This window comes from Drosophila navojoa, chromosome 4, assembly GCF_054131105.1.
Source record: "Drosophila navojoa isolate 15081-1374.11 chromosome 4, UAZ_NAV_1.0, whole genome shotgun sequence".
NCBI classification, from domain to species: domain Eukaryota; kingdom Metazoa; phylum Arthropoda; class Insecta; order Diptera; family Drosophilidae; genus Drosophila; species Drosophila navojoa.
In genome coordinates this window covers 19736644-19750351 of record NC_142892.1, presented here as the reverse complement: position 1 = coordinate 19750351, position 13708 = coordinate 19736644, and the positions used below count along the sequence as shown (strand labels likewise).

The window sequence follows — 13708 nt, the reverse complement described above, 5'->3', positions numbered from 1 at the left end:
TCGAAAACACACGAAACTCCAAGAAACTGTAAGAATAACTACAAGAATATTCAGGATTGTAGGATAGATAGGGGAATTTTGGGTGTGTGTTTGTTGGGGGTGTATACACTGAACGAAACCGACATTTAAATTGCTGTTGATTTTTTTTTCGTGTTTAGTTTAGTAACTAATTTGTGTGATTGGTACATAGAATAAATGTGGGTGTGTTTCATAATTAATAAATACAAAACATACATATGTAGGTATATTAAATAACGTGCCTAAATATAAAACATTTCACAATTGTCTAAATAATAATATTTTGGATATACGTACATACATATATATGAAATTGATTAACAAATTTCGCTGCTGCCTAATGAAGGAAAACAAATATTTAATTTATAAACAATTGCCAAATTGGTTATTCAAGTGCCATATTTCAAAACACAACGATTTTCAATGGAAATTTGGGGAGAATTAAACAAAGCCAAAGACTGGTGAATTAGTTAATTTAAGCATTTTAACTTAATTTTAGGCGCAAAACAATTACAAGTACAATACATACATTCTTTCACTTTTCTTTCGTTTGCTGTGTTTTGTTTTGTTGTTCTTGTTTTTTCGTTTCTTTTTGTTTTTTTTTTATGGAATCACAAATGTTAGCTATAGTATTTAAATACACATGTAGGTAAGACATTCAAAATGAAAATTAAGTTTTATAGCGATTGAGAATGCTCTTGATGATGGTGTTAGAGAGACTACGGTTGCAATTGTGGTTTCTGCTGCTCCTGCAGATACAGCTGTTGCTGGTGGTGGTGTTGTGAGTGGTGGTGGTGGTAATGATGGTGGCAAAGTGTGGCTACCGGCAAGCTGCGCAGCTTCATTCCAAATTTCGCACCTCAAAGCGCTTATACGTGTAATTAATGAAGACCCAATCCTTGGCAATTTCACCGCCCTGCGGTACAGGTGCCGAAGCTAATCAACAGAAAAAGGAATATGAAACAGTTTAATAATTTATAACCTACACGTAAATAGATTGCACTTACGTATCTCCAGTGAGACATCAGGAAATTCATCAAAATTGGACGTATCGTCAATGGAGCGTACTTCAACGGGTATTGCAGCTGGCCTCTCGCGAATATGTTCCCAGTCAACGCCGCGAAAGAACGGCACCGACTTTAGATCCTCCAATCCTCGCTGGGAACCCAAGCGTCGATCGGCCTCGCAGCAGAAATTGATGATCGTCTCTTTGGCCTCCTCCGATATAGGTATTTCGGGCGGAAATATTAACGTTTCGCGCCAATTCATCACCTTGCGATACGTGTCTTGTGGGTTGTCCGAACAGAACGGCGGATATCCCATAAGCATTTCGTACATAATAACGCCGAGGGACCACCAATCACACGCAGGGCCATAACCGGTTTGCAGGAATACTTCGGGTGCTATATAATCGGGCGTTCCTACTGTGCTATAGGCTAGAGCACGACGATTTCGTTTCCAGGACTCTGCGCGCCGTTTAGAATCCATAGGACTGCACAAGTGCAATACAGATTACAACAAATTCCATTTACTATTCTGACTAAAGTATTTCACTTACCTGGCACAGGTGCCAATAAAATCGGATGGTTTCGCCTGCGATAAATCACGATAAAAGTCCGTGCGATGTGACTTCTTCAAGCCCGTGCACAATCCGAAATCTGAGAGCTATTCAAATAAATATTAGAGTTAATAACATGTATGCCTTACTATTGACATTGATACTGATTTTACCTTTAGATGCCCTCGCGCATCCAGCAGCAAGTTATCTGGCTTAATATCCCTGTGTATGAAACCGAGCTTATGAATCGAATCGATCGCTAACGCCGTTTCACTAATATAGAATTGTGTGCACTCCTCGGATAGCGTGTCCTTCTTCATTAAGAGCGTCATCATATCACCCCCAGGCAAGAATTCCATTATCAAATATAAATTGACCTGGTCCTGCGAAGCATTTGAAAGAGAACAAACGGGTTAATTTAAATTGAAAATAAACTACAAGATAAATATTAAAAAAAATATATTAAAAGGTGAAAGTGACGAAAATATGAATCATAAATCTTTGATTCTTTTCCTTCTACATATGTCATACTTTTAATTATAATGTAACCTGTTTTTATATAAATGTATTTTAAGAACGCTAAATGGTTACGAAGCTGCGAACAAAAAATGTTGATTTCTTTATTATTATGGATTATTTACACACAAATGCACATACACGCGCGCATACACACACACTTACATGTGCACATGTCTGTATTTGCGTGAAAACTTTCACCAAGAACAAATCAAAACAACAACACCAACAACAACAGTAACTGCGATAGCAAACAACAACAAAGCGCAGACCATATGATTTGGCAAGCGCGTTTGCGCTTGTATTGGTTTATTGATTTTCAACTGCATGTTGCGAATCGTGTGCGTCGTTTGCGATATTTGGTTCTGATTGCACTCTTACCTGAAAACTGTAGTACATCTTGACCACCCATTGGTGATCTGCTTCGACGAGAACATCGCGCTCAGCGCGTACGTGTGCCACCTGCTCCTTTTCGAGCATGTCCGCTTTGCGCAACACCTTCATCGCGTACACATGTCCCGTATCCTTTTTTTGCACTAAACGCACCTCGCCAAAGGCACCGCGTCCGATGACTTTCAATGCTTCGAAGTCTTCGACACCGAGACGCAATCGCTTAAGACGCAAATATTCCGTCTCTTTTTGCGCATGCTGTAAGCGTTTCTCCTGACGCTGTGACTCTGTTAGACTTTCGTCCTTCAACTGCGCCTCTAGCTTGGCCAGGCGCTGTTTTCGCTCGCCGTATTGTGTCACCAAATTGCTATAGTAATTTTCCAGCGTCACCTTGGCCTTGGTGGCTTTGTCCAGTGTGTGATCGCTGAAACGTATGGAGGAGCCATCCGTGTCCGTTCTGCTGCTCATCATCTAAACTGTGTGTGTGTGCTGATGTTGCTGGCGTGTGTTTTGTCTCTGTATGCGTGTCGTGGAATTTAGTGTCCTTGCGCGAATTAAGCACTTGCTTAAAGCAGACACACAGCTTGTAGTATTGTATTGCCGTTTTTCCTTTGTAATTTATTAAATTGCTGCCTCTCTTTCGTGTTTCGTTATCGTCGTTCTTTCTTATTGTGCTTAGGGTTGATATACATGCAATTAATCGAATGCTTTTCAATCGAATGGCATGAGCTCATTTTTGATAAGAAATTCAGTATTTTGTAAATAATACAAATGCAGTCACTCCTTTTAAAAAAGCGATAGCGATAGATATGGCGATAGAATTGGAAATCAGCTGAGTGTCAATTACCTTTTGTTGCAAACTATGTTTTTATTTCATTTAATTAACGCGCTTAAAATAATAGAATGGCGCGCACAACCGACTTTACGGATCTTAATTTTCAATGCCTCCTGTTGATATTCAAGTTGCTGCATAACTTAGAGGATCAAGTCAGTTTAGCACTTTGCTGTCGCAGATTTCGCGATGCATTCGCCTACCTGCACCGCCAACGATTCGAGGAAATAGTGGATAGCGACATAAAGCTTCGTAATTTAGACAATTGGCGTGCCTTTTTGTGGATGTGCGGTGCCAATGTCAAAAGGTTAACTTGCTATCGTGACGACGATCATCCGCTGCAAATATTATCTTTGGTGTCAAAATTTTGCGTCCGCTTAGAGAGTATTACGCTCCGTAATGTTACGGTGGTCAGAGCACAGCCGTATTTGTTGAAATTAACAACATTGAAGAAGGTTTACGTACGTAACTATAAAAGCACCAGCATAGATCTAATTAAATGCATGAAGCTGAAGCTGCCCCACATACAATATCTTGGATTGGAATGTTTTGAGCGCCGGGAATGTAAGCTTTGACTTATATTAGTTTCATTAAGGCTTCAAATTGTTTAATTCTTCCATAAATTACAGTGCAAGAGTTACGTCACTTCATCAATTTGAAGGAGCTTCAAATGTACGACGAGGTAACCGCGTCCGATTTCATTGCCATCACCAAATCCATGGGAAATTTGCGCACACTCCAACTGCGAAATGCCAAGAAATTTTTGACTACAAGTTCGCTTAAGCAACTGGCCATCAATTGTCGACAGCTAGTTAAGTTCAGCTTTCAGGATAGCGATGCAGATCTGACAGCCTTGTCCATGTTCCCCAATTTACAATTTCTTCAACTTTATTGTCCAGATAATCAGAAAACTCGCTTGTTGAAAACATTAGCCAAGTGCGCTACTAATTTGGAATTTTTGATTTTGCAACGTAAGCAATGGATCGACGAGGAGCAGGCGCAACGCATTGGCTCAATAAAAACACTCAAATGGCTTGTGTGCAAGCCTCGTAATGATCGTTGCGTGGCCCATATGGCGAATCTTACTCAATTGGAGTGCCTCTCATTGCAATGCGCCCGAGATATTGGCGAATCGGAGCTTTTGAATCTAATCCGCAATAACGAACAGTTGCGATACCTGAACATCTGCTATTGTCTGGGCATAACAGATGGCTTCATTGTGGACTTGCTCAGCATCTTGGCTAAGCGACGAACGCAACAGCCGTTGGTTCTTTATGCGGCAGCAACAGATATTAGGCATGATATCATTGAGAGAGTGAGTAGCTGACTTAACCGGTGTCGTTCCTGATTTTGACTAATTTTGATTTGTTTGTATTTTAGCTACCAACCGATTTTGCCACTAAATTGCTTATCTTATACTTTGAATGTAGTCAAGGGATGCATTCCAATGAACATTGTTACAGCGACGAACCAGAATTCGTCGCGTAATTTCGACTAGTCCGATAAGCTTATACACATCATTATGCCTTCGCATAAGAGAAAACCAATAATATACCAAATGATATATTTAGATTTTTATAAAAATATTTAATATATCTATTCATTTCTGTTATATTACACTTTAAGTGCTTTACTCGGTAACAACGCATATTTCTAAAATAAATTAAGCACCTTTTAAATCATTATAAACTGTGTTATTTAAATTTTTGTTGCAAAACACTTTGTCACAAAAAAAAAAGTGGATTGATATATACATACATATATATAAGGATTAATATAAGGAAACAATTTTAATATATATATATATATATATATATATATATAAATAAACAATTTAAACTTTATAACAATCATAATGTTAGATATCGATAAGAAAATAATATGCTCATCCCTAATTTCCAAGTGTTGTAAAACCCTAAATTGCAATCAAAATCGAATGTCCGATAACGATATACATACATTTGTTTTCGTGTTATTTGTTGTGTCTGAGAAAAGTGAAAATTGCGAAGAAACTTGCAAAGTATTGCGTAAAATCAGATTTTAAGAGCTGCAACGATGCTTTCGTTGTTGCAGGAGAAGCGACCGCTAAAGCGCACACGTCTGGGACCGCCGGATATCTACCCGCAAGACGCCAAGCAACGCGAGGACGAATTGACGCCCACTCATGTGAAACATGGCTTTACAACGGCGCCACAGCTTACTGACGAGTTCGGCACAGCGCATACTTCGAATGTAAATGCTAGCAAGGTGAGCGCGTTTTTTAGCGGAGTGCTAGCCAAAAAAGAGGAGTTGATGACGCTACAAGACACGGTACGAAAGAAGCAGCAAATTAATTGCAAGGATAACTTTTGGCCGGTGTCGCCACGTCGCAAGTGTACAGTGGATGCGTGGTTCAAGGACTTGGCTGGCAATAAGCCGCTGCTTAGTCTGGCAAAACGTGCGCCCTCTTTTAACAAAAAGGAGGAAATCTTTATAACGCTATGCGAGAACCAAGTCAATATGCAACGAGCTACATGGTTTATCAAACTTAGCGCCGCATACACGCTAAGTTTCACTGAGTCGAAAAACAAAAAGCGCAGCATATATGATCCTGCAGCGGAATGGACTAGCAATATGATCAAGTTTATGAAAGAGCTCTTGCCAAAGCTGCAAGAATATTATCAGCAATGTAAGTAAGAATTATTTAGTATAGAGTGTATAATAACCGATTTCGTTTTAGCGCACGATAAGAATGGAATACAAGCGAATGGCAGCAGCAGCTCATCTACCACTAGCAGTGTAAGCAGTAACAGCAATGGTCCTGCGAACAGCAGCAGCAGCAGCAACAATAACAGCAGCAGCAATAACAGCAGTGTGAGCAGTGGCACTTCCAACGTTATACCGGTGCCTAGCATGTCCAGTCCACTGCCTCCCATACACAGTCCAGCTAATGGCCAGGCCAGTGCCGCCGGTAACACTGCAGCTGGCGGCGCTGTGCCTGGAGCATCTGCGCCGCCAGGTACAGCGTTGGCTACGTTGGGCAGCTCTGCTACTGGTAGCGCAGCTGGAGCAAATGCAGGTGCCGTGCCACCCGGCTCGAGTATCTCGGGTATTGGCAGTCAGTTCGAGGATAGCCGCAATGCGCTAAAATACTGGAAGTATTGCCACCAGTTAAGCAAGTATATGTACGAGGAGTCGTTGCTTGATCGCCAAGAGTTTCTTAATTGGATATTGGATCTGTTGGACAAGATGCGCACACAGGCCAGTTTCGACGAGCACCTAAAGAAACTTGTGCTGAGCTTTGCATTGCAGTATATGCACGACTTTGTCCAGTCAGAGAGGCTGTGCCGTAAGATGGCAAATCTAGTGGCCAAAAAGCTGGCTCAGCTACTCAATGTGGCTGTTGAACAGCAGCAACAACAACAGGCGGTCATCAAGTCACAGGCCATGGAGATAGATGGGGCCGATGACCAGCAACAGCAACAACAGCCAACTATTGATCCGTATGAGCAGGCACTTCATGACTATATGAACTGCCCGCATCATCGTGACATCATTCTGTATTTGAGCACCATACTGCAGGTGATTACTATCGAGTGTCCCACTGCGTTGGTGTGGAGCGGCATAGCGGCACATCGTGCGCCCTCATCCCTGGTGGGGAGTCCCCTTGATCATTTGCCACTGGCTCCCTCAGTTTTGCCAATGCCTTCTCGTTGTCCACGCACCAATCACGAACTGCGCCGACAGCTACGTGCTGCCGAGGCGGAGATTGTATTGCGCACGCAGCACGCAGAACAACGCTGGTTCGCTTCCAAGTGGCTGAGCGCTGGAAAGAATCATTATACCACTGTGCTTGCAACGTTGGATCACCTGGACACGCACTGCTTTGAGCGCATGGATCAGTGCAATTCAATTGACACGCTCTATGCACACATATTTCCACCACAAAGCACACAGCTACGCCGCCCCGAGGAGGATCCACAGCAGCAACAGCAGCCGCGTCCGCCATACGAGCCAAAGCAGGATGCTGATACGGTGCGTATTCTTTGCGAGTGGGCAGTATCCAGCCAGCGTTGGGGAGAGCATCGAGCCATTGTAGTGGCAATTCTTCTGGACAAGCGTCAGATTGATGTAACGAGTACTCCAGCTGATCAATGTGGCGATAAAGAAGATAAGGATTCGCTGGCCTCTGGTGCGGGCATTATTGACGGTCTGCCCGTCTTTCAGCACGTTCTAATGCACTTTCTGGATCACGATGCGCCCGTCTTAGATGAACATAATAGCACTCCACAGCAGCGCACCGAGTTCACCAATTTAGTACAGCTGTTCAGTGCTCTCATACGTCACGATGTCTTCTCGCATAATGCGTACATGCACACGCTAATCTCGCGTGGCGATCTTCTCTTGGAGTCGATGCTTGTTCACAAGACAACAGCGAAAAGTTCACCCCCGCCGCCAGCGCCGCCTCCTCCTAATAGTAGCGCAACTACTCACGGTTTCGATGACGATGGTTTCGGGTCAAGCATAGGCATTGACTTTAAGCACAATGAGTTCGATGACTCCAATGTGGATGATGATTTGGATAAGCTGGTGCAAAATATTAAGGAAAAGGGACAACAGCACGAGGCTCCCGATAGTCCAAAAATTGGACCACCTGGCGACGGAGAGGGTGGCGTTGATACTCCCGCCACTGGCGTCAGCATATCCAGACACTACGTGTACACCAAGCACTTTCCCATACCGCAGGACGATCCCAGCATGTCCAGTTACAGCAGCGAAAGCAATCAGCGCTATATATTGCTATATGGCGTTGGCAAGGAGCGCGACGAAAAGAAGCACGCTGTTAAGAAAATGTCCAAGGAGATTGGCAAACTCTTCACAAAGAAATTCAGCATCGATGTAGCCGAGGGCGGCAAGGTAAAGAAGCACTCACGCAATGAGTTTAACTTTGAGGCCACTACAGCCAAGTGTCAGCAAATGGCCTACTTTGATCAGCATGTGGTGACCGCGCAGTGTGCGGCCAATGTTCTGGAGCAACTGAATGGCTTTGCCCTGGGCAACAATAATTATTTGCCAGTGCAGGAGCACGTTGCATTTCTGTTCGATCTGATGGAGCTTGCGCTTAACATTTACAGTCTGCTCGAGCTGTGCGATAATTTGCTTAAAGAACTACCCGAGGTGGAGCATCAGTTGCAGCAGAAGAAGTCAAATATGGTGCGTAGCTATACCACCTCGCTGGCCCTCTACATTGTCAGCATACTGCGACGCTATCACAGTTGCCTGTTGCTCTCGCCCGAGCAGACGGTATCCGTCTTTGAGGGCCTTTGTCGCACCATACGTCATGTGAGCAATCCCAGCGAATGCAGCTCCGCGGAACGCTGTATACTTGCCTATCTAAGCGATCTGCACGAGTCCTGCATACTGTTGCAGGGCAAGGAACAGGCAGCCGAATATTATCAACAGTTGAACTGCATCAAGCGCTTCAAGGATATTTTCAATACACCCGAACAGCTGAGGTAAGTTACTCTAAGATAATTGCTCGTATGACAAGAATAATCATTTCCTAAAATTTTACAGCATGGCTCCACAAGGTTACAATCCGCAGCTGCTACAGGAGCTGTTTGTGGCGCCGCGACGTGGTGGCAAATTGGAGTCTCACTGGCTGCGTCAGTTGCATGAATCCCCTGCCAACGTTTATAGCTTTGTGTCCAATGCCGTCATCGCCGTCTGCCGGGAAACGGATAACGAGCGTTTAAATGATGTAGCGCTCGCTTGCGCCGAGCTAACCGCCAGCTGCAATGTTCTTTCCGAGGAGTGGATCGCGGCCTTGCAGAGCTTGTGCAGCGGCAGCAAGAGTCCAAGATATCCCCATCTGGGGGCTCAAGTGGATATTGGCCAAAGCAAGACGCACAATGCTCTGGCCGTCTTCGTATGCATTCTGGTGGCTCGCCATTGCTTTTCCCTTGCGGATTTCGTTAGTAAGTTTGCGTTGCCCACTCTGGCGCGTTCAGTTAGCGGCGCTAGTGGCGGAGAACTAAGCGTGGATGCAGAAGCAGGCGCACGGCTCACCTGTCATCTAGTATTGAAGCTGTTCAAGACACTGGAAATCCCACAGCCGGGCATGTACTCGGTCAGCACATCCCCCAATCCGCTGCATGCAGTTGGAAATGATTTTAGCATTCGTCTAAGCTGTGATCGTCATCTGCTTGTGGGCGCACACAAAACCATACCGATTGCGGCAGTTTTAGCTGTGCTCAAGGCCATACTCATTGTGGTGGATAACGCGGCGCTGAAGACGCCGCTCGGGTCCAGCGGCTTGGGTTCCTCTGGGAGCGGCAGTGCCTTCGGCAGCGGTAAACGCAGCGGTTTCAATACACCCGTGCATCCTGGTAGCACACCCAAGAGTAACGAACAACGACCGGCAGACCTCAGCCAGATACTGGGAACAAGCGATCTGCAACTAGGCAGCCTGGGAAGTGAACAGGAGTCCCTACAGCAGCCGACTGGCAGCAGCCTGGCGGGCAACGAGCAAATCTCACTTCTAGAGTTTGCGCAGGCGGTTCTCAAGCAGATCTGTGCGCAGGAGCATGTGCTCGAGCGCTGCTTGAAGAATGCCGAGCAGCTGTGCGACATGATTATCGATGAGATGCTGACCGCCAAGCAGGCGCAGCGGGTGCTGCACATGATCTGCTATCCGGAGGCGGAATTCAATATTATATCAGAGCTGGATCAGCGCTTGATGATAGTGCGCATATTGGAGAATTTAGATCAGTGGACTCTGCGCATTTCCTGGCTGGACTTGCAGCTTATGTACAGGCAATCGATGAGCAACAACACATCGGTCAGCAACAATACCGAGCTTAACGTTTGGCTAGATACGGTAGCACGAGCAGCAATTGATGTGTTCCACATGGAAGAGGTGACGCTGCCAGGCGCCCAGAAACCCATACATAAGCCCAAGCCGTCCACTTGGCTGGTAGCACCGCTCATTGCCAAGCTAACGCCAGCTGTGCAGGGGCGCATCTTGCGCGTAGCTGGGCAAGTGCTCGAAAGCATGAACTATTTCTCTAAGGTCTCCAAATCGGATTGCAACAGCTCTGGCAGCGGCGACGAGCGCGAGAAGAGCAACAGCTGTCACAGTAGCAATAGCTACGGCGCTAGCGGCAGTATGGCGGCACGCAACAAGAAGATGCCGCTCAACTATCAGCCTTTCCTGGGCCTAATACTCACTTGCCTGAAGGGCCAGGATGAGTACAAAGAGAATCTACTTGTATCACTCTACTCGCAGCTCTCCCAGTGCCTGCAATCCTTTTCTGAGGTAAATGCGTGTTGTCAACCTTAACATTTAAATTGCTTATATCTAATTCTATCTCATAGCTGGACACCATTGGCGGCATCGATGAGCCGCAAGCACGTGAGGAGATTCTTGATGCACTTCAGCTGCGCTTTTCGTTGGTGGGTGGCATGTTCGATGCCATACAAAAGAACAGCACTCCCACCATGGACTGGGCCATACTGCTTGCCCAACTGGTTTGTCAGGGTGTCGTAGATCTAAGCTGCAATCGAGAGCTCTTTACCACTGTGGTTGACATGCTGGCCACTTTAGTGCACTCGACGCTTGTCTCCGACAGCCAATCGGAGCGTGATGAGAATAAGAAGTTGTATCTAAATTTAATGAAGAAACTCAAGAAAGAAATTGGCGAGAAAAATAACGCCTCGATACGCGTCATACGACAACTTCTACCTCTCTATAAGCAGCCCACAGAGGTTTGTTGTCAATCAAAATTAACCATAAAAAATACTTAAAAGCTGTCTTCATTCAGGTCATAGCCTGCGAGCATGCGGGCATGGACACCAAGGGCAACAAGATTTGCGACATGGACAAAAAGCAGCTGCGCATCTCGGACAAGCAGCGCATCAGCGTCTGGGACATTCTGGAGGGTCACAAGAATCCAGCACCACTCTCATGGGTATGGTTCGGTGCCGTCAAGCTTGAGCGTAAGCCGCTTACCTACGAGGAGGCGCATCGCAATCTCAAATACCACACACACAGTCTGGTCAAGCCCAGTAGTTATTATTATGAGCCCTTGCCGCTGCCACCGGAGGATATTGAGCCGGTGCCAGAGAAGATATGCATCGTAAGTTGTACAGTGATTTGCACTCTGACAAGTTATTAACTGAACATACTTTTGCAGAAGGATGAAATGATGAAGGCCGATACGCCCTCGTCGGTGGATCAGTCACCCAGCGCTGTGGTTGGTGGAACAGGGCGTGGTCGTGGCAAAGGCACCACGACGCGCAAACGCAAGCCAAAGGTTTCTAAGACGCCGCCAGTGGTGAATACGCAACAGCAGCAGCCACAGCTGGCGCCACAACCTCAACAGCCGCCCAATGTGCAGCAACAGCAGCAACAACAACAAATGCAACAACAGCAGCACATGCAACAGCAGATGCAGCCCAACCAGATGGGGCAGATGCCCATGAATATGCAGGTTCGTGTCGTTAAATGTAACTGAAAACTGAAACTTGGCAACAAATTGATTCGGATTCCCCAACTAGATGAACATGCAACAGTTTGGACCCAATGCCATGATGCAGCAACAGAATGCACTAATGCAGCAACAGCAGCAGCAACAACAACAGATGCAACAAATGGGTCCAAATCAAATGCAGCAGCAGCTGAACGTGGGTGGCAATGGGCAGCCGAATACACAGATGAACTTTATGCAGGGACCAGGACCCGGTGGACCGCAGGGCATGACTGGCCAACAGCAACAACAACAGCAATGGCACAATGCGCCCCAGCAGCCTCAGCAACAACCGCAGCAGTATCACAATCAGTATCAACATCAGCAGAACATGCAAAGTAAGTTGCTCTGGAATTCCATTCAGATGTATATAGATAACAATTTGTTGTACTTGTAGTGAATCGAATTGAGCGACCGCCGCTGAATACCAATTCGAAGCAAGCATTGTCGCAAATGCTGCGACAGCGACAGCCGAGCTCATTCCAGCAGCAACAACAGCAGCCACCAGGTGGATTTAACCCCATGCAGCAGCAGCCACAACAGCAGCAGCAGCAAGGACCGCAGCAGCAGCAAATGAATGCCCAACAGATGCGGCAACAGCAACAGCAGCAACAAATGAATGCGCAACAGAATCCGCAGGCAGCGGCCGCGTTTAATGCCATGCAACAACAACAGCCAAACGTACAGCAACAGCAGCAAATGAATCCCAATCAACAGCAGCTGCAGCAGCAGCAACAACAACAGCAGCAACAGCAATTCATGCGTGGCAATATGCGCGCCATGGCTCCAAATCAAATGGGTGGCATGAATATGGTTGGCCAAGGCATGCCGCAGAATCCAATGATGCAACAACAGCAAATGGCCCAAGGCATGGTGGGCATGGTGAATCCAAATGCCAATCCGATGATGCAAGGCGGCGGAGCAGGTGGTAATGGCGGCGTTGGTGTTGGCGTGGGCGTTGGTGTTGGTGCTGGAGGCAACAATCCCAATATGGGCATGGGCGGCATGCCACAGCAAGGCATGATCCAGCAGCAGCAGCAGGTACAGTTCCAAAATTTCCAAAATCAGTATCAGCAGCAGCAACAGCAACAAGGCATGCAGCAGCAAAGCGGCGGCGCAGGCGGTGTCGGCGTGGGCATGACGCCGAATCAACAGCAACAGCAAGCTGGCCTTATGAACAATTTCAATCCTCAAATGCAACAAGCACAACGTAACAATCCAGACTTTATGGCAGCAGCTGTAGCTGCGCAGCAGCAGCAACAACAACAGCAGCAACAGCGCGGAGTGCCTGGTGGTATGATGGCCGGCAATCGTGGTCAATATATGAACCAAGCGCCCAATGTGACCATGTCCAACATGATGGGACCTGGACCAGGTGGTGTGGGCGTCGGGGTTGGACAGGTGCCTCCCTATGGACGCCAGCAGCCAACCGGTGGTGGCAAGCCGGGCGTATTGCCGGCACAGCAACAATTCCAGCAGCAGCAACTTCGTCACCAACAAATGATGCAAATGCAGGGCATGGCTGGTGGCGGCATGGGCGGCGGACCACAAGCAGGTGGTGGTGCGGGTGGTGGCGGTGGTGGTGGAATGGTCCAGCAACAGCAGAGCATGAATCAGCAGCAAACTCCCAATTTAGTTGCTCAGCTCCAGCGACAGATGACCAATCAACCGAACATGATGGGACAGCAGCAGCAGTACCCCCATCAGCCGCCGCCCTATTAGTATAGATAAGTCTAGTTTTGTAAGTTATTCACTTGTGTATGAATATTTATCAATGCGAAATGCAATAAATAATTATTTTATTTTTAAACGTTTCGATTTTCCGCGCGCAGCGCTGTCCACTTACTGCGACCAACGATAAGCGCGACTATCGATAATAAGGTAACT

General features: G+C 46.4%; 3 protein-coding genes across 3 annotated transcripts; 2 read left to right on the top strand and 1 right to left on the bottom strand.

Moving 5' to 3' along the window:
* Window positions 1-627: 627 nt before the first annotated feature.
* On the bottom strand, window positions 628-3157 carry trc (Serine/threonine-protein kinase tricornered). Its single transcript, XM_018101220.3, has 5 exons — window positions 2474-3157; window positions 1750-1959; window positions 1577-1683; window positions 1026-1510; window positions 628-954 (listed from the first exon to the last, which is right to left on the bottom strand). The coding sequence occupies exons 1-5, from the start codon at window positions 2951-2953 to the stop codon at window positions 860-862; spliced, it is 1377 nt and encodes a 458-aa protein (XP_017956709.1). The 5' UTR covers window positions 2954-3157; the 3' UTR covers window positions 628-859.
* Window positions 3158-3238: 81 nt separating this feature from the next.
* Window positions 3239-5003, top strand: LOC108651483 (uncharacterized). Its single transcript, XM_018101221.3, has 3 exons — window positions 3239-3878; window positions 3944-4629; window positions 4695-5003. Exons 1-3 carry the CDS (start codon window positions 3386-3388, stop codon window positions 4800-4802), a joined length of 1287 nt encoding a protein of 428 aa, XP_017956710.1. The 5' UTR covers window positions 3239-3385; the 3' UTR covers window positions 4803-5003.
* A 231-nt stretch (window positions 5004-5234) lies between these two features.
* On the top strand, window positions 5235-13631 carry kto (mediator complex subunit kohtalo). The gene is made up of 8 exons (XM_018101209.3): window positions 5235-5982; window positions 6034-8809; window positions 8871-10611; window positions 10671-11060; window positions 11117-11431; window positions 11489-11785; window positions 11853-12159; window positions 12219-13631. The coding sequence occupies exons 1-8, from the start codon at window positions 5370-5372 to the stop codon at window positions 13541-13543; spliced, it is 7764 nt and encodes a 2587-aa protein (XP_017956698.1). The 5' UTR covers window positions 5235-5369; the 3' UTR covers window positions 13544-13631.
* The last annotated feature ends 77 nt before the right edge of the window (window positions 13632-13708 follow it).